This window comes from Saccostrea echinata, unplaced genomic scaffold (assembly GCF_033153115.1).
Source record: "Saccostrea echinata isolate AGI-Se365-2 ecotype Australia unplaced genomic scaffold, CSIRO_AGI_Sech_v1 ptg000056l, whole genome shotgun sequence".
In the NCBI taxonomy this organism is placed as follows: domain Eukaryota; kingdom Metazoa; phylum Mollusca; class Bivalvia; order Ostreida; family Ostreidae; genus Saccostrea; species Saccostrea echinata.
This window is the reverse complement of record NW_026889805.1, coordinates 4,339,941-4,361,755: the sequence shown is the minus strand read 5'-3', so window position 1 is coordinate 4,361,755 and position 21,815 is coordinate 4,339,941. Positions and strand designations below refer to the sequence as shown.

The 21,815-nt window shown below is 32.9% G+C and overlaps 1 protein-coding gene across 1 annotated transcript; it reads left to right on the top strand.

Annotated features, from left to right (window-relative positions):
• Window positions 1–19,916: 19,916 nt before the first annotated feature.
• Window positions 19,917–21,815, top strand: LOC133173539 (charged multivesicular body protein 4b-like). Its single transcript, XM_061308523.1, has 5 exons — window positions 19,917–20,099; window positions 20,393–20,570; window positions 21,207–21,312; window positions 21,398–21,533; window positions 21,748–21,815. The coding sequence occupies exons 1-5, from the start codon at window positions 19,919–19,921 to the stop codon at window positions 21,813–21,815; spliced, it is 669 nt and encodes a 222-aa protein (XP_061164507.1). The 5' UTR covers window positions 19,917–19,918.

The window sequence follows — 21,815 nt, the reverse complement described above, 5'->3', positions numbered from 1 at the left end:
GAACAGTTGCTACCCATTTTTTATCGACTTAGGTCAGTCGCGGCTGAGATTCGAACTCACGACCTCCCGATCAACGGAGCGAGCGCTCTACCGACTGAGCTACCGTGAACGGTTAATCCCTAAAGAGAGAAAATAACCAAAAGTTTATTAAAGAATTCCCTCAAAAGATCCTTTAAAAATCATTTCTTTGTCTTTTCTTATAAATACGTGCATTGAACTCCATTGCAGCCTCATCTTTCCAGAAGGGTACATAATTTGAAAACAAATCCATCTATTATCTTTCAGAAATGTTTGGATATAGATGACAAATTACCCTGAAAGATGTTAACACATACTTTTCGTAAAAATAATTACATTTCAATCTCCGGGAGCCCCTAAGAGTCCAATTCCTGCATCAAAACCCACGTTTTGAGCAATAAGCTTGCAATATGTAGACGTTGATCCTAAGAATGATGTTTTTTTTTTCAAAAACATTTCCAGGTTTATCTTGAAACTATCTATGTGACTTTATTCCTGTTTTCCTGACTAGAAATCATTAATTTTATTATTTATTTAATTTATGTAAATTGTATGTGGTTCCTTTGAAATGGATGGAAGTACAAATAAAATATTTTTAGAAAGTCCTGTGAAGAAGTACAACAAACTTAAGATTTTAAAAGCAAGCATCCTAACAATGTGATGGGTACTGTATGGCTCCTAGGGCAAAAGCAACAAAAAATTCGGGGAAAAAATCGTTGGAAAACTTTGCTTTGCTGCTTCAAAATTTCATAGTCATAATTATGCAGTGCTGAGTCATCTAAAGGTGAAGATATCATTTTTTAATATTTATTATAAGGAAGTTATTTATTTTCCCAAAACCAGAAACTAAATTGTCAAATTATTTTAAAATTGTTAGTGACCAAGTGTGAATGCATTTAAGACCCACTTTTAACAAAAGTATGGGAAAATGGATAATGTGACTCACATAAATATGAATAAACATATTGTTTACATGATTTTAATATGTGATAAATCTTTTCAGTGTTACTTTTAGTGTTTTTGAAACAAGACTTACTTAGAGTATTTCTAGAGGTAAGCATCCTTCTGTAGAATTAAAAGTAAAAATGTATTTTGTTCCTTTACAATGTATGTATACAAGTAAAACGTTTCTTTATTCCATTAAGCCATCAAAAATAAGAATGCCTAATGATAAAAAGGTTTGCATGTACCAACCTGACACCTAAACAGTCCCAGAAAGCAGTCCCCGGGACTGCTCTGGGACCGCTAAGGGACTGCTGTGGGACTGCTCTAGAAAGCAGACCCACTGAGTGACATGATAGTTCCGCCCCTTGTGTATTCGCAATTTGCAGCTCCCTGTTGTTGTTTTGCTTACTTTCTGCAGAGATGCGTTTAAGAAAAAAAAGTATTTCTTACAAAATTTTAATAAGTAGAGATAGTTATACATGTAATTATTAAACGTCTTCAGGGGTATAAATTTACACAATTGTAGTCTAGAATTAATTTTAAAAAATGAAAGTAGTTAAAAAGGAAAGTTCAGGAGATGATTTTTATCCCTTTAATTAAACTTCAGGTATTTGAAAATACAGGTGTTTGAAAAAAAATTATCTAGGCCTATTTAATAAATTAATACCGTCAAATTATGCACTCAAAGTTTGCATTAGCACTATTTATAAAAAAAAAAAATAAAAAAAATAAAAAAAAAAAAAAAAAAACTTGTCATTTCAATAAGATATTCAGAGGGATGTACTGTACTGGATTTTTTTCTTAATTGAAAAAGGTAATATCATGCTTAAAAAGAGCACTCCATGCTATTTTTACCGCCCTCAAATAAAACCTAATAATTTATTAAAAGACCATGAAATAGAATTATTCTACCATTCTTCTGTCCCATGAATAATGTGAACAATTATTGGGGGATTTATTTATCAATTAGTTTTTAATTTATAAACAAGGTATTAAAAGAGTACATTTATTTAAAAAATAAACATTTCAAAATATCGGGAATTGCGACTTATTTCTTATTTGTTTTGTTTTTATTTACCTGACCGATTAATAAAAAGCAATACTGTTGTATAAAATGGCGTCAACACCTGAGGTTTCAATCGCCTTTGAGCATTATTAGCAGAAAGTCAATGCATGTTATTTGAGTATCAGTGTAACACATCACTGAACACGCTGGTCAACAATGACACTAATTTCAATCAATGTACTGCAAAAAGTCTTTGTTTCAATAATTGTGAATAAATTTATTTCGGGATTAATTAATTTTGAACATAATCTGAGGGTTCCATTCGCGTGATTTACAGATGTACACTCGAACATTTATAGAATAAAACACTTAAAACTGAGAATCTAACGATAATTAAATTGGCAAGTCATTGAAAATAATCATGACTGAAATATAATACTCGGCAAAATTTAACAAAGAATTAACAAGGAATTTTTCAAAAGTTCCAATACTTAAGAAAAATGCATTAAGAGTATAGTATGGGAATCGGCCTCGCTCCATAATTATAAGATCTATTTAAAGCTAATTCTGGTAGAAAATAAACAATTCAGGTTTAATTTTCTATATAAAAAATAAATATGAAACCCAATATCAATCACAGAAAATAAATAAATTTATTTATTTTGGTCAAAAATTAATATACCAATTCATATAATTGTGTTAAAATATTCATGTTTTTAATAAGAGTGAACGCCTTCTTCGTTCAGTAATTATTATTTGTTTCTATACGGGTACTGTGGTTTTCTCAACAGTTCAGAAATGACTGTCGCGTAAGAATTGTAAATATTTGTTGATACTTCTCAGAAAGAAATGATCATCAATTTCAACTGCCTTTTATAGTTACATTGTTTATTGGTAATCCCATTCTGAGTAAGCTCCGCCCATTAAATTTTAGCAGTCCCCGGGACTGCTCTGGGACTGCTTTGTGTCAGGTTTGGTCTGGTTGGTACTGTACTATTAAAGTAAGAGGAATGTCTGAAATTGAAAATAATTCTTATCATGCTTCTCACAATCATACAATTGTAGTGAAAAATGTCTTCTATAATTAGCAACAATGATAAATAATACTTACAATTTAGATTAAATAAAGAGGTGCAGGCGGGAGCATCAATTTACTTGAGGGAGTTACTCTTTCCCATAGCTTTCTCCCACTCTACATTATATACTTAATACAATGAACCTAAAAATATATATTAAATGATCCTATTAATAGATTATCCTAATTTTGGGTCAGGCATCAGCTCCCACCCATTAATTAAAGTTAGAATTGACAATTACCTAACGAGATTCCTTAGTCATGATTGTATGTCTTTTTCTCAGATTAAAAGGTCATAATTTGTCTCTGCAATCAGCTGATCGCTGTTTATATATGACGTTCTTATGTATGACGTTACTACGGATATGGCGTTTTATACGCATCCACTCACGTATTTAATCGGTTAGGATGCCATGTTGTCTGCAGATCACATACACGTGTTAAAGTTCGGTTTTCAGTTCAAACGCTTCTAAAAGTGATTGTAGGTATTACATAAGAGTTATTCAAGACTCCAATTAGGATTTATGTTTCCAAAATATGGGTCAAAATTACTTGTTTGGTTTATTTGGTAATGTAAAATACAAGTTCAATCCCATTGGAGGAATTTTGGGTTATAAAAATGTCGATGGAAGCCACAATCTAATAATCACGAATCATAAAATTAGGTACGAATATGCTATTTACATGTCTCTTAATCCTACCTATTTTCAGGGATCATTATTTTACACATGAAAAACTGGAGTGACTATTTAGCCCACTTGGTCTTGACATTACATTAAATTCATTATTCAGTTAAACTAAGCTTATAACAGAGGGAATCTGCGTTCGTAGCATTCCTATGCCTACTTGCAAGAATTAAAATTAGAATTGTATTTCAATGAAACTAAGACAAAAAAGTACTCAGGCAATGAGTATTTGACTTGATTTACAGGTGTATTATAGGTCCAGGAAGATAGGCACCAAAACAAAAAATGTTATTTTAAAATTCTCTTTGATGTTATAATATGGAATTTTATTCGGTAAATGAATGCCTTTTTAACAGCATTTCAATCAACACTTCGATTTTAGATCGGTTTGTATTTGCTAAAATACTGCTTTTTTCTGTATTTCTAAATTCATTCATGAATGTCTACATCCGCTTCGATGGAGAGCTATTTCAAACAATATGAAGATGTTTCCTGTTGAATTCTATGTACGAAAAATGAAAACACATATCATGAAATGGATTTACTGTTTTCTATTGAACGATAGATACTTGACTTTAACGGATGAAGGTAGTGGGACAACAAATTGTCCTGTAAATTACTTTTTGGACGTAAACAAGACTTGTGCAGGTAAGATATGGACACTTGCAGTTTATTTCGTTTACCACTACCAAAGAAGCTTATTATCTTCTACTATTAACATGAAATTGACAATATATAACGAAAGTTAGAAGACAATGTTTTTCTATATGCGAGAATAGGGTAACTTTCCAAAATAATGAACTGCAGAGGAATTTTATGTATAGAAATAAGGAATCTTTCTACCTAGAGTGTCCTGCGGGGAGCTTTGGAAAGAATTGTAGCGTTGAATGTCCATCTGGTTCGTATGGACGACTGTGTGCGGAAGATTGTACATGTCCTCCATTGCATGTTTGCGACAAGATCACAGGCTGTAAAGGTATGCCAATTCCTTCTTATAACCATATTAAATGCTTACGAGAAAGAGAGAGAAAGGGGGTGGTTATTATATTTATGTACCTGGAATTGATACTGGAATGGTATGCAAACAAAACTTAGATGTTAATCACTTATATTTTACAATACAAAATGTAATGTACATGTATGTAACGCGCAATCATTCCTAAGGGACTATAATGTATTGCTGAGTTTTCTCGAGGCATTACCTTTCCAAATATATCCTTAAGTTATTAATTTACGAACCAACTGCATTTATTTTTTCTGATTCAAAGACAATGCAATATGTATATTTTGTTTATTAAATGTACATAAAAAAAATTAAAAAAAAAAAAAAAGTATTGGTAAAGGGTAGGTGAGTGACTTTATGAAATTTTAAAAAGTCATGTCAAGGATTTTTGACACTCAAGTTCAAACAAAGTACACAAAGGGACATTATAGACTCAAAGATCCAGGCAGTGTATAATATCTGATTTTCATAGAAATTCAATATTTCTAACTGAGAAACTGCTATTAATTTAAGGAAAAATAAATTTATTTCAATGACTTGAAGGGATCGAATACATGTGGAAAATGAAAGAAATCCTTCGAACATAAATTAAATCACAATAAAAGAAAATCACTTCTGATAGTGTTTTGAAAGTAATGGTGCATATATATATATATATATATATATATATATATATATATATATATATATATATATATATATATATATATATATATATATATATATATAAGACAACAAAAATGGTAAAGGTAATTGATTTAATGAAATATATTTATACTCATGCAAAAAAGTAAACGTTTAAAGTAGTTATGACAATTTCTGTATATCAGTCGAAATAGATTCATCTATACTTGACGGTATACGTTTATTCTAATCAGAAACTTAAATTTAAAAAAACAAACAAACAAACAAATACTCTGACATAATAAAAAATCATAATATTTTTGATCCGTTCTAAAAGAGAATGAAAACAAATTTCTATTCAGCCTTCATCTTCATGGAAAAAACAAACAATCGAAAAAGGAGACAAGTATAAGGATACAATAATATATTACCACCCAAAAATAGAGATAAACATATTAACCTTTATTTCTTACTGATCAATATGCTTGGATCCTCATGTACTGATCTTTGAATTTTTAATTCTGAATAATAAAATAGATACCAAAGAACCTTTTATCCTTTGCATGGACAATAAAAATGTCTACTGGTTATCTATTGTACGAGATATATATATATATATATATATATATATATATATATATATATATATATATATATATATATATATATATATATATATATATATATATATAAAATTATGTTTTATAAATTGATACATATTATTGATACAAACCACGGTACATATTTATTTTTCAGAGATATCTACAGAATCTGAAAATTATAAATCGTCTACAATAATATCATCACCAGTCACATCAGTGTTTGAGGTATCATCGTCTACACTACCGATTTCATGGTCAACAGGTAGATTAACTACAGAATTAAAGAGTAAATCATCACAACCACCGACTGTAGAAACAAAGGATCAGCCTAACATTTTAACCATTATACTGATAGTGGTTGGTTTTGCTGCTGTTGTTATAATAATTTTGATTGCTATACTTTTTGCTGTTGTGAGAAGACTATGGGTTCTGCATAACAATAGAACATATAGAAACGATAATAAATCAAAACACTTTAAGGAAGGAAACGAATCTGGCGAATATCAGGAAATTGATATAGATAGAAATCTGGTAAATCAAGGCGAAGTGTCAGGAAACCGTTATAACATAATAATGGAGGAAATGACGCAACCTCTCGGTACCAAGTATGAAGAGCCTAAGTCCAAAATAAATCAGGAAATGAAAACAAACTATTCCCATTATAGGGAAATTGACGACGAAAACTCTTCCTCCACGGGAAATAATGGTGGATATCTAGAACCAGAATCAAGTGGAAAAACGCATGCATATATTGAAATCATAGAGCCTGTAGTACATAGTTCGGATTCAATCCATAGTTACGAGGACGGGGTTAGCTTAACGTGTCATAGTTCCAATCAAAATGCTGAATGCGTCGAAGAAAGCAATGATAAATATTTGAGTCCATTAAATGAAATTGAAAAACATGAAATAAAAGACAATGATTATTTAGATGTTGTCCACAATAAGTGACTGTAAGTGAAATGAATATGATATAAAAATGCTTTTTTATAAGTCGAGATTTCTTTTTTACTAGAAATTTCAGTTGCAACCCTGACTACAGTGTACAGAAAACATTGCAAACGTATTTTATATGCTTCGTGCGATAGCTGAAGCAGCTAATACCTATACACAACACAATACACAGGTAATTGGCGACATAGTTGGCAAATTGTAGAATTTTACAAATAAGAATTTTTTTCATGCTCTTTATTTTAGTGGCATTTTTCTCAAATAAATATTTAAGCATTTATTTTTGTATTCTTTCTTTTTCCTACATGTACATAAAAGTTTTCAATAAAAAAAAATAACTTACAGGAACATCAAATTTTGTCAACAAGATTGTTGTTGAAAATTGGTTTCTTTTCGGTCAGTGGTGTAGTTTTCAAACCACCAGATAATTTCTTTGCTACTCAGTAAAATTCATTCACTAAACTTGAAACTTCCTTATCTGTATTCTAGATCAATGCACGTTTTATAATCAAAGAGAGTATATACATGTATCCTTATTCAGATGATACTGACTGGCATAAAATTCACAATGAACTTTTGCTTTTGGACGTTACCAGGTAACCTACCTGACATTTGTATAACTGCCTGAAGAGCCTAGCATGGCGAAAGCGCTTGCAGAAAATATTCTGTGATTTTTTTGGATTTTTATTTCTAATACATCCAACAAAAATGTACCGGTTCTTCATTTTGTTATATATATATATATATATATATATATATATATATATATATATATATATATATATATATATATATATATATATATATATATATATATATATATGACAAAATGTAGTGCATTGCAACCGTAAAGTGAAAATAGAGTAAATCGCACTACTGTGATGCCTTTATAGTGTAAAACAACAAACAGAAAATTTATTTTTGTCAAAGGAATAATCATCTGATATGAGGAAAGATACGGGGGGAGGGGGGCAACATTGACTGCAATATTATAAAATATAAGATATAGGTTATACTGCAATGGATTACGTAGGGTGACCCGTGTCTCTTTAATGATATTATTATTCCATGTAAGGCAACAGTATCTAGTTAACACAGTACCTAACCTCTGATCTCCTTATTAATATGTCAGAGAAGGCGACCTCCTGTCTCTGCATTCGCAGATCAAACAAGCAGGGGGAGGAGGTACATTGTAGGTCTTGCCCCCACCCCGCTCGGACTATTCACTGATCCTTAAAGATAATGAATAATTATTTGGTAATAAATTATATTAGGTGTCCTTTGGTCTCCCTTTGGAGCCCATACCTCAATAGGCGACCTTATCAGTTTAACACTTTAGTGAACCTTTGGTTAATATTAATCTTACATAGTAGATGTACGCCCTGTCTTGCGAGGATGGAGGCTGAAGTTCTCCTCCCCCTTTCCGTGGAATTTACACCTATCAAATTCATAATCGAATCAAAACTACTAGTATATTTTCCAAAATAATAAACGTAAAAAAACATGAACCCATTGTCAATTGCTTCTGGAATACATATACTGTATTTGAGGGAAAAGTTGTCTAATATCATCCCCCATCCAATTACATAAATTTAGAGAATTAATTAGGAGAAATTGTGAAATTGTTTGCTTGTAAAAAAAAAAATCAGGGTCTCAAGTTTTGCTTGGAGTGGATTTGAAAAGATAATTTTTCACATGCCACATTTTTTTTAATTATTGTCTCCTTATAACTTCAAGTAACCTCATGTTTTCCTAATAATGAACAATATAAGATTACCTCTGGTCTACTGATTCATATACCACTTCGTCTGACCTCTGATATCCTTATTGATGTACAATATAAGACAACCTCATGTTTCCATATTCTTTATGTGGGGGGCAGAGGTAACAAAGTTTAGGAATACGGGGACCATAGGTCCCCTTATATTGTACATCATTAGGAGGACCAGAGATCACATTGTATTGTACATCAGAAGAAAGACAAGAGGTCCCCTTATATCCTACATCTATAGGGAAACCAGAGGTCCCCCTTATATCCTACAACTATAGGGAGACCAGAGGACACCTTATATTTTATATCAATAGGGAGACCAGAGGTCACCCTATATTTTACATTAGTAGGGAAACCAGAAGTCACATAATGTTGTAGATGAATACGGAGACCTGGAGTCCCCTTGTTATTAGTAGGGAGACCAGAGGTCCCAATTAGGTGTACTTCATTAGGGTGACCAGAGGTCCCCTTATATTGTACATAAATAGGGAGACCAGAGGTCCCCTTATATCCTACATCAGTAGGGAGACCAGAAGACACCTTATATTGTACATCAATAGGGAAACCAGAGATCACTTATATTGTACATCAAAAGGGAGACCATAAGGTCCCCTTATATCCTACATTAGTTGGGAGATCAGAGGACACCTTATATTGTACACTGATAGGGAAACCAGAGGACACCTTATATTTTAAATCAATAGGGAGACCAGAGGTCACCCTATATTTTACATTAGTAGGGAAACCGGAAGTCACATAATGTTGTAGATGAATACGGAGACCTGGAGACCTGGATACCTGGAGTCCCCTTGTTAATCATAGGGGAGACCATATTTTACATAAAAGTGTTTATGAATACGGAGAACAGAGGTCATCTAATGGTATACATTATTCACGAGACCAGAGGTCACAAAGTTGTGTATGAATATGAAGACCAGAGAGCATCTTATATTGTTCATTCTTTGCAGACCACTGATCACATGTATAATATGAATATGGACACCAGAGGCCCCCTTATGTGTACTTCATTAGGGTGACCAAAGGACTCCTTATATTGTACATCCTTCGGAGACCAGAAGTCACCTTAAATTTTACATTAATAGGGAAACCAGAGGTCACGTAATATTGTACACCAATAGGGAGACCAGAGGTCACCTTACGTTGCACTTCATTGTGGAGACCGGAGGTTACCTTATGTTGTTCATTAGAGAGACCAGAGGTCACATAGAGTTTATATAAATGTCAAGACCAGAGGTTCTCTTATATAAAACATAATTAGGGAGACCATGCAGAGGTCACGTAAAGTTGTGAATGAATACGGAGACCAAAGATCTCTATATATTGTACATTACAGTGTTATAGAGAGACCAGATATCACAAAAAGTTTATATGAATGCAGAGATCAGGCTTCTACGATACTAGACTCTGCTTAACTAAAAGACAACTCAAAAACAAAATAAAGGCAATAAGTATGAAAATAAGCTTCTGAACATTTCATCATGTGAAAAAAATTACTTCTTTCACTCAATAATTTCTCACATCTTACATAAACAAAGATTGCAACAGTTCTTTTATATCATAACACAAATAAAGATTATGAAATATGTGGAGATAACGAACAGTATTCGAACTCAAAGGTCCATTAAACATTACAAAATAGGAGCGGAACAAACACGGACCTCCTAAACATCAGAGGTGGGATCAGGTGCCATGGAGGAGTGAGCATCCCATGCCGACCGGTCACACCCGCCGTTTGCTCCTTGTCATGTTCGGGAAAAAACGGAAAAATCCGTGGGCAACTCAGTGTGTGAATAATGGCCTAACAATCAGTTTGAAAAAAAGTCACTCAGCATTTGACTTAATTGCCGACAAGGTCATTGTATCGACCATAGAACTTACGAAATGATGACTTTAAACGAGACTGCTGATATTCTTGCTTCATCAACTTGTTTGTAAATTACTTAACTCGTTTTAGAAATTGATCATACGTAGAGCATGCTCTTCCGTATCGAATCAACTGAGAGATATAAACTCCGTATGCAGGTGACAAAGGTATATTGCTGCATAAGTAAGGGAAGTTGACGATTGAAAAGTTAAAGCCATCACGTTTATCATAAAGCTTTGTTGTTAGATAACCATTAACGTCTTTTTCTAGTAAAATATCCAAATATAAAACAGATGAATCAGACTCTTTTATTTCAAGCTCACCGGGAAACTGTATGTGTACTTAACAAGCAGGCTTCATATTTTAGCGACTTTGGTGCGGACGACGATGCTCTAATTTATGAATACCGAAATAAGAAATAATTTCTTAATACAATACAGGACACAGACATGTGTAGCGCTAATTCATGATTACGATAACAACTCAGTGATTTTGAATACGCCAAATTATGTACACGTACAGTATATTGCGTCGACATACGAATGGGAATAACTATTGTTAATTAGCAATACGTCGTTGATATATCTAAATGTCGAGTTGAAGACCATGCACAGCAAGTGTTTTCTTCTTTTCACGTAAAAGAATTTTAACAGATTCTGCTTCATATAAAACAAATAAAAAGTACCTCTGTTCCTCCAGGAAATCCACAGACTTTAAGAACTTTAAATTAGAATAAGATTAAGTCCAAATTTAGTTTTAATATCCTGAATTTGTTTTCAAATTAACTGATACTCTACTACAAACATATACTGAACAATGAAAAAAAAGATTGAGATACCAAACAGAGATTGATCTCAAAAATCCTATTAATAAGGGACTTTGAGAACAGAGCAGAAAACACAGATTCCTAAATTCCAGAGATGAGATCAGATGCATAGGAGCGAGCATCCCTTGTTGACTGGTTACATCAAATTTATTGTCAACAACCTTCTTTGAACAATATCTTGCAAATGGAATGATAAATAATGTGACAAACCAATGCAGAGACCGGAGGTCATATAGTATGGTATTTCAATAAAGAGTCTGGAGTGTGAAAAACAGTAACCAGATACCACCAATGTTAGGATAAGAGGTAAACTAATGATGCATATCAAAACGGAGACCAGAGGTCATCTTATATTTTACATTAACAGGGAGACCAAAGTCAAATTATATTATACATCAATAGGGACACTAGATGACACCTTATATTGTACAGTCAGCATTTGACTTAATGATAAATTGTATTTGCTGACAAGGTCAAAATAAGTGACCTCTGGTCTCCCTATTGATGTACAATATAAGGTGACCTCTGGTCTCCCTATTGATGTACAATATAAGGTGACCTCTGGTCTCCCTATTGATATACAATAAAAGGTTACCTCTGGTCTCCCTAATTATGTAAAATATAAAGTGACCACTGGTCTCCCTATTGATGTTCAAAATGAATTACCTCTGGTTTCCCTTTAATGTATAAAATAAGTAACCTCTGGTCTCCCTTATTCTGTACAATATAAGGTGTCCTCTGGTTACCTTATTGATGTACATAATAAGTGATCTCTGGTCTTCATATTGATGTATAATAAAAGGTGACCGCTGGTCTTTCTGTTGATATACAATATAAGGTGACCTCTGGTCTCCCTCTTAATGTACCATATACAATACAAGGTGATCTTTGGTCTCCCTAATTATGTACAATATAATGTGACCACTGGTCTCCGTATTGATGTACAATATAAGGTGACCTCTGGTCTCCCAATTAATGTACAATATAAGGTGATCTTTTTTCTCCCTATTAATAGACAATATAAGGTGTCCTACGGTATCTGTATTGAAGTACAAAATAAGTGATCTCTGGTCTCCCTAATGATATACTATACAGGGTGACCTCTGGTCTCCCTATTGATGTACAATATAAGGTGACCTCTGGTCTCCCTAATGATATACTATATAGGGTGACCTCTGGTCTCCCTAGTGATATACAATAAAAGGTTATCTCTGGTCTCCCTAATAATGTACAATATAGGTTGAGTACTGGTATCTCTATTGATGTACAATAAAAGGTGTCCTCTTGTCTCCCTATTGATGTACAATATAAGGTTTCCTATTGTTTCCGTATTGATGTACAATATGAGGTGAACTCTGGTCTCCCTACTGATGTACAATATAAGATTACCTTTGTTCTCCCTAATAATGTACAATATAAGGTTTCCTATTGTTTCCGTATTGATATACAATATAAGGTGACCTCTGGTTTTCTTATTGATGTACAATATAAGGTGACCTCTGGTCTCCCTATCGATGTACAATATAAGGTGACCTCTTTTGATATGAAACATTAGTCTACCACTGGTCTCCACATTGGTGGTATCTGGTGACTGTTTTGCACACTCTTGTTTCCTTATTGACATACAATACCTGATGGTCTCCGGTCTCCGCATTGATATGACACATTTTTTTTATCATTCCATATGCAAAATATTGCTCAAAGCAGGCTTATGACAATAAATTTGATATGACCAGGGATGATCCCTTCTATGCATTTGATCATATCTCTGGAATTTAGGGATCTGTGTTTTATACTCTGTTTTCAAATAACTTTGTTAATAGGATTTTTGAGATCAAATTCTGTTTGGTATCTCAACCTTTTTATTTCAATTGTTCACTATATGTTTGTAGATGAAAATCAGTTAATTTGAAAACAAATTCAGGATATTAAAACGAAATTTGGACTTAATTTTATTTTCATTTAAAGTTCTTAATTTCTGTGGATTTTCTTTTTCCTATAGGAACAGAGGTAACCTTTATCTTTATTATTATGATATAAAATAACCTTTATTTGTGTAATGATAAAAGAACTGGTGTACTCTTTGATTATGTACGATAGGCGAAATTATATAGTGAAAGAAATAATTTTTTCTTCACATGATTAAATGTTCAGAAGAAGCGTATTTTCATACTGTTTGCCTTTTTTTCGTTGTCTTTTAGTTAAGCAGAGTCAAGTATCGTAGATGACTGATGATAATACTGAACCATAGACCTAAATTGAACACTTTAGGTTTATGACTAAAGTCTCAATTTCCCTGTGTGCAATTTTTAACACAGTAACAAATAAAGTACACTGGTTCTCAAACCGCTGATAATAATACATGTATTGTTTGATAAAGTTAAGCACCGAACATTTGTGAAAGGGGTGGGGGGAGGGGCGTCCGACACCGAGCCTTAATTATGACAACAACTTGTTGTCATGTTTTAATGTTTAAAACATTACCTTCACGTCTCTGCTAATCTATTAGAAAGATCTACTAGAATATAAAGTTATTAATATAATTGTGTTGGAGTAATACAGAGAAAACTTCTTCTTTTTTTTTTTTTTAGATAAAATTCAATCAAAACATAGGGTGACCTGAGGCCACCATATTGATACAGATGAATTTACTTTTGTGCATATAATGTTTTATTACTACGCAAAATGACGAACTATTTGCGGGTGTCCAGAGGTCCTAGTTGAGCGTACGTTTTATCCTCCTATTTCGGCTCGTTTTCAGGCAAGATTTTTTTTTTCAAAAAATATCATTAACTTTTAAATGGTGCAGACGAAATTGGCCCCATTTGGTATCTTAAAGTAGAATTGATTTGAAATGAATCTATGTGGAAAAAATAATATGTCTTCGGGTAATTTAAATGTAGACAATTGATTTTATATCGCAAAATTCAACATTTTTAAGAACTACGTCATTTTCTCGTCGTTTAACTCACTTCTTAAACTTAAACTTCGCATGATTATTTATCTACAGCATAAGATAACATGAAATATGTAGACATCAATGATTTTTTTTTTTTACACATTCTTCTTCCGTTTCATATTTCCATTTAATTTTCATGTGCCCCCGATTAGTAAATATTTCGTTTAATTTACCCGCATCTAAGGGCATCTTTACGGCCTAAGGGTAAATTGTCGGTATTAGAATACAAAAAGAGGAAAAAGGTGAATCGACCCCAGATTTAAAGAGAAAAAAATATGGAAAGGGGGAATCCATATCCCAAGTGCCTGTGTTTACTTACAGGAGGTCAGTGTCGCTCAAAAAATGTATTAGTTTATGTTTCATAGTACCTTAGCAGTTTTTAATTTGTGATAAACCTTTAAATATATTTTTAAAAATAAAGGTTAAACTTTTAATGTAATAGGTGTATTTGTGATTGTTATATAATGATTTCTTTATTAATTAAACAAACTGCTAATTCAAATACGTTCAAAGGAAAAGAGGTCAGTTGAAACATGTGCCCATATCGTTTCGCGATACCATGTGATATCTAATCAATCGCAATTTCGCGGACCTTTCCAACAAGCCGAAAATTCTCTCCGGGCGCTCTCCGGGATGCGATTGATAAAACATAATGAAACGCTTTTTAATACGTCCAGTGTTGGATTCAAATCGTAATATAAGCCTTCATTATATTTGATAACTTCAGTTTGTTCTATAAATAATATATTACACTAAGCTACTGTGTACCATTTCCAACAAAAGTTATATCTAAATACGATAAATTAAAGTCCAGGCTTTTTGATATAATTGACAGCTGCTTTTTCAATAAAAATGGAACTCGTAAATATACTTACCTTGTCATTGGTCATTTGCAAAATTATTTTGTTAAAAAACATTCTGATTGTACACACAAGTACTCTGAAGTTGACATTAAAAAGATGCTTGAGTTTCTGATTGACAATATCTATGTGGTTTTGGGAGACCAGGTCTTCCAACAACCTACTGGAATTCCCATGGGTACCAATTGCGCCTCGTTATTAGCAAACCTTTTTTGGTATTCATATGAAGCAGAATTTGTCCAAAATCTTGTACATGAAAAGAAGAAAACACTTGTTGTGGCCTTCAACTCGACATTTAGATATATCGACGATGTATTGTCAATTAACAATGGCTATTTTCATTCTTATGTCGATACGATATATCCTGGTGAGCTTGAGATAAAAGATACCACAGAGTCCGACACATCTGTTTCATATTTGGATATTTTACTTGAAAAAGACGTTAATGGTAATCTAACAACCAAGCTTTATGATAAACGTGATGACTTTAACTTTTCAATCGTCAATTTCCCTTACTTATGCAGCAATATACCTTCATCACCTGCATACGGGGTATATATCTCTCAGTTGATTCGATACGCAAGAGCATGCTCTACGTATGAACAATTTCTTAAACGAGGTAAATTGTTGACAAACAAGTTGATGAAACAAGAATATCAGCTGTCTCGTTTAAAGTCATCATTTCGTAAGTTCTATGGTCGATACAATGTACTTGTCAGCAAATACAATTTATCATTGAGTCAAATGCTGACTGACGTTTTTCATACTAATTGTTAGGCCATTATTTACACACTGAATTGTCGACGGATTTTTCCGTTATTTCCCGATCATGACAAGGAGCACACGGCGGGTGTGACCGGTCGGCAGGGGATGCTCACTCCTCCATGGCACCTGATCCCACCTCTGATGTTTAGAGGTCCGTGTTTGCTCTGCTCCTATTTTGTATTGTTTAATGGACTTTTGAGCTTGAATACTGTTCGTTATCTCCATATATTTTATCGACTATTCAAATTGTAAAAAACTTTCATTATTTGTGATAAGTTGTGCCTTAAGGGGAAGAAGGACCTTTAGCTGAAAAAATACTTGTCATTCAATTTTTTTCATATTTTGTACATTTCTTATTAAGTATGTCCCACATACCTTAAAGCAGTTATATCATTAGGTTTCTTACCTTATTTTAGAGATATTGATTGACAAATATTATGCCCTACAGTTTCTAAGTGGAGTTTTAATTCTCCATGTTTCCGGGCTCATTACTCTGTCCATAATTGGATTTTTAAAGCATATATAAAAAATATGTAAGTGAACATGTATCTTTTAAAATATTTCAGAGTATGAATTGGGTTTAAAATTCGAAAAGGCAAGTTTCATCTATCACACTGCATCTGGATAGGGAAAATTACGAACTTTTTAAGACAACTTAAACAACAAAAAACGTAATTCACAACAAATCCTATCATTCAATATTTTTAAATTTACGTTAAAATGCAAGTCCCTCAAATTATTGATTAACTGTAAAAATTTGGAATGGTGAAGCTGACCTCAATATTGCACAGAACATCGTTAAAGACGACATAAGCAGGACAAAAACTTGTCATGTTTACATTTCTCGAGTACGGGAAAAACCAACTGTGACGTCACACGTAAGCTAAATAAGCGAAATAAGATATACCTACATAAGATTTCCGTCATCAGCCATGCAAAAATAATTTTTGTGTTCCCCGTTTCTCAAAATACTTCATCATATACTGATTATGACCTGTTTTTACATAATAATACCGCCCTTGTATTCACCGAGTATGATCTTGCTGTACTAGCAGATCGTGTATGATGTCACCGACTTGTAAAGAAACAGAGGAGTGGATCAATCTTTTTCATAATTTGTTAATGTTAACAAGAATGTTAAACTTTTTATTTTTTTTAATATAAGATGGTAATTAAAGAAAAAAAATTGTCAAATTTTTTTTACAAGAACTGATGCTTTACACGTTTTGCACTTATATAAATGGAGATATGACGTAGTTTAACAAAGTCATGTGACCATGTGTCCTTCATCTCCTTAAATAATATAACAATAAAATACCAATTCCAACAAAAGTTATACTAGTAGGTAGATAATGATGTACAGAAATTTCTTTTTCATTGTGACGTCATAATCAAATGTGCATAAGAAAGTCGCCCAAACCATATAAATTGCGGACCCAGTTTTAATGACGTCAGCAAACCCGCGACCTACGTTATTGTACCATAGAACTGGCGGTAGATTTTGCTTTGATGTTGCTGTTGTGTAGGCTATTTGCCAGAAAAATCACAGTTTTTTAAGTCACGCCCACTTTTTGGCATCATGCCATACTGTGACAAGACCTTGACTGATGAATGAATGATGCTTGGCAATGGCTGATGAATGAATGAAGTCAACATTTTAAATTTTAAAAATACTAAAAATTCGCCTCGTAATTTTTTCCTTAATTTTTCTATGCGTTCCCTGACACATTCTTCTCGAATTCTCGTCTTTCTATTTTCTAAGTACATGTAGCAATTTAACACTGATCAGAAGTCCCTGCGTTTTTTTTACTTCATAAAGCATTTCAAACTTTCATTATAATGTCAGAAATCATTTCATGGTGTCTATCAGGGACCTATATACTAGACAGTATATATGTCCCTGTTTCTATACGTCGATTGCTATATATGAAAATTTCAACGGCGTCAGTATATTATATGTAGTTTACAATCCTTACACCTGTACCTGACCAAAAAAAAATCATGTCCTCTGTGTCTTCAACATTTCGAAAGTACAACATCATCACATGCACCCATTCCGAATTTTTTATCAGTGATTTGCAGCAGCAGAACCGTAGCAAAATATGATCCTTGCAGATGGAGACAGCTATTTATACTACAGACTCCGGACCGTGGCTTGACACCATGTAGTAGGCGGTGCTTATTATCAACTTGATTTTCTCTCATTGGTCCTCTGGTACAAGTAACTTACACAATAGATATTAATTGGCTATTGGTAAATACACTCACAGTTTTTATTCACTCGGGGCTCCGCCCCTCGTGAATGAAAAACTGTGAGTGTATTTACCGATAGCCAATTAATATCTGTAGTGTAACTATAACATAGCTACCCATTTTATAAGGTATAAAGTGGGTTGGGGCAGTTAGTTTACGCTTTATAAACCGCGAAGCGGTTTGTAAAATCCACCTGTGACGTCACTCCTTTGTTTGAGCGCTCCATTATTTTTCAGGAATGGAGAGTTGCAAATAACATTGAAAAGGGAATTTGTTATGTTCTTTTTCTCCTTCCCTTGCCTCTTCCGAGGAAAGAACTTAGAAAATTTTATCAGGTTTATTTTCACATTAAGAAAAAAATAGATATGTTCTAATGTCGAGAATCGAACCTCATCTTCGTAATCGGCAACTCATTTCACTGTGCTATCGAAGCAGTTGGCTGTCACTGGGTTAGAATAACTTCAGTACACTTTTTTCGCCCTACTTTCTCTCTATATATAAATTAACTACTAATATCTAATGTATATTTACAGTGTATCATATAAATATTCTTTATTATATATTAACAAAAATAAATACAAGCATTTTAAAAAGGTGAATTTTACGCGGGTTAATATACTCGTGGCGCTCCATTCCTTAAAAGCAATGGGCCTCGGCCCCTTCGGGGCCTCGGCTCCATTACTTTTAAGGAATGGAGCGCTACTCGTACATTAACCCTTACATAAAAAAGCGTAAACTGTTCCAACCCACTTTATACAGTATAAAATGGGTAGCTATTAAATTCATTCCTTATAATTTAATTTTCATTCATTTAGTTTAAGAAAAAAGATGGTTGCCCCTAAAAAATGACTTCAAATTGTACAGAATTCAAATGTAACGTCAGGCGGATCGATACGTTTTTGACGCAAGTCATTGTGACGTAGGCAACCCAATTTATACGATATAAAGTAAATTTTTTTATCCAATCAAATACCGCGTTATAACTAGAATTAAATTATTAGGGAATTGACCGAATAAAACTTTGGTTTATTAGGTTACCTTTATTAGGTCAATCCAAGGGGTAGTTGCAGGATAAAATAAATACACATTTATAATATGTGTTTATTTATATTAGTTTATTTACATTCCACATGTATTTTGCTTATAAATTGTAAGGAAAGCTACGGCATTTAAAAACACCATAACACGGACAGGGCATAACAAAAGAACGTAAAACAATATCATTTTAACGATAGAGTGTTCTATACATCTAATGTCAAGTAAATTAAATGCTTGGTAGTGCCTCCCCCCAAAAATGTTTGGTTCCCTTAAATTGCTTCCTACCGGCCTGATTTATTCATTATAGTTTTTTTAAAAATAAAATAAAATAAAATAAAAAAAAAAAAAAAAAAAAAAAAAAAAAAAAAAAAAAACATCCTTTAGAAGTGTTTTATCAGTTTGTAGATAGTCACGAAAATTATTTGTGTACAATTTTTATCATGCTCAGATATGTACAGATTAGTCTTGATGAGTCACCTGTAGGCTTGTGATCCTTACATACCCTTAATATATAGTCATGATTTATCTGGAAATTTAAAGGTTGTAAGTTTCTATATTCAAAATGATTACATGTCGTCACGCGCTAACTGTAAAGAATAAATACACACTGGAGTTGTCGTTCCTTAATGTTTTTTTCCGATCCCGATAGAAATGGCTTCTAAATTTTGGAGTCGATTTTGGGGGAAAGAGAGTGAGAATGTTTCCACGGAACAAGCGATTCAAAAATTACGTGATCTGGAGGATTTGTTAAATAAAAAATCAGTTTATCTAGAAGAAAATATTCAACAAGAAACTGAAAAGGCGAGGAGCGCAGGATTTAAAAACAAACGAGGTACGACAATTTCACGATAACAAATTTAATTTTAAAACTGTTTGTAGGGGGAAAAGTAAAACACTGGAGTTTATTTTCTTTATTCATCAGAATTATTCGAAATATATTCTCTAGTATTATTCATATTTTTGAAAGGAAAACATATTAACTACATATGTTTAGAATAATTTTGATTGCACATTGCAAATAAAGTGTAATTCCATTTCTTTTCTCTGCAAAAAACTGCTTCTCTTTTTCAAAATGAGAAAACAAAGCTGCCTCCTGTGATATTAGTTTTACTCTTTGATCAACAGTTGCCTTAAAAGCCTTGAAGAAAAAGAAAAACTTTGAAAAACAGCTGACCGAGGTTGATAATACTCTGTCAACCATTGAACTACAGAGGGAAGATTTAGAAAATGTGGGTACCACGAGCACCGTCCTTCAAGTCATGAAAACCGCCAAGGAAGCTCTACAGAAGGCTAATCTAAAATTGTACGTTATGATATTTAGATTTTGTCATGATATGTTATATGATGCAGAATAATGTTTTATGAGTTAACTGATATATAGCTCGCATTAAGAAAGCTCTAAATAGTAAATACTAATGTGATTTTTTTAGGACTTTCAGATAATTGTATCAAATAAGGGGTGGGTTTATCTAGTTTTCAACATAGGGTACCTGCCATAAACGTGGGAAGACAATGGAGTAGTAATTAACAGAGAACACTGAGCTACTAACATTCATTTGGGAAAATACATGCAAATATTGTATTCTGTTATTCTTTCTGGTCTATTATGATGTTAAAAAAGCTGAATCTATTTCAAACTGTGTAGTTTACTGACAGATTTTTTTCTGTTTATTCCAATGTACATCAAAAGGTAAGTCACTTTTACTGCATAAAACTACCATGGAATCAAAACTCTTTAGTGAGGAGTGTTGAGAGCTTTCTTAAAGCAGTTATCAGTTTGGAACATTCTACGGAAAATCATACTCTCGATATTATTATTATTCTTTTAAGGTTATCTGGAAATTGAATTTAGTCTCAAATGAAAATCTATGTGCATTTTTTTAACTAAAAGTATTTGAAGTTTATAATTCACTTTGTGTGTCTGAACAATTTGTTCCAGAGATGTAGATAAAATACAAAACTTAATGGAGGATATAGAGGAACAGAGGGAACTGGCACGAGAGGCTCAAGAAGCCCTAAGCATGCGTATTGGTCCAGATGATGACGTAAGTTTTTAAACAAGTCTCCGAGAAAAATATGATACGATTTTTTTATGCAGCGATTTCAACAGAATGTGAAATGCACTTTTAGGATGAACTGGAGGAAGAATTGCGTCAGATGATGGAAGAAGAAGAAGTTGATGATCTTACAAAAGAGTTGATGAAGTTAGGACCGGTTCCTGTTAAGTCTGTAGATGATCCCTTTCTGCCAGATGAAGGATCAAAAGGTAAGGTGTATTGTAAAGCAGACAAATTTTCTTGTTTGTTTGAAATCTGAAGAGGAAAAATTAGATACTGGTATGTTAACAGCCAAGTATAATTGATGACAATATCAAAAAGAAATCATATTTCTGAAAAATAGTTTCATTCTTTTTCTGCACTTAAAAAAAATTGAAAATATTATATACATGTGTATGCTGATTTTATTCCTTTTTCGATTAGTCCACAGGAAAAAAAGTAAGGGGGAAGAAGACGATGGTCTTCGAGAACTTGCTGCGTGGGCTAATTAA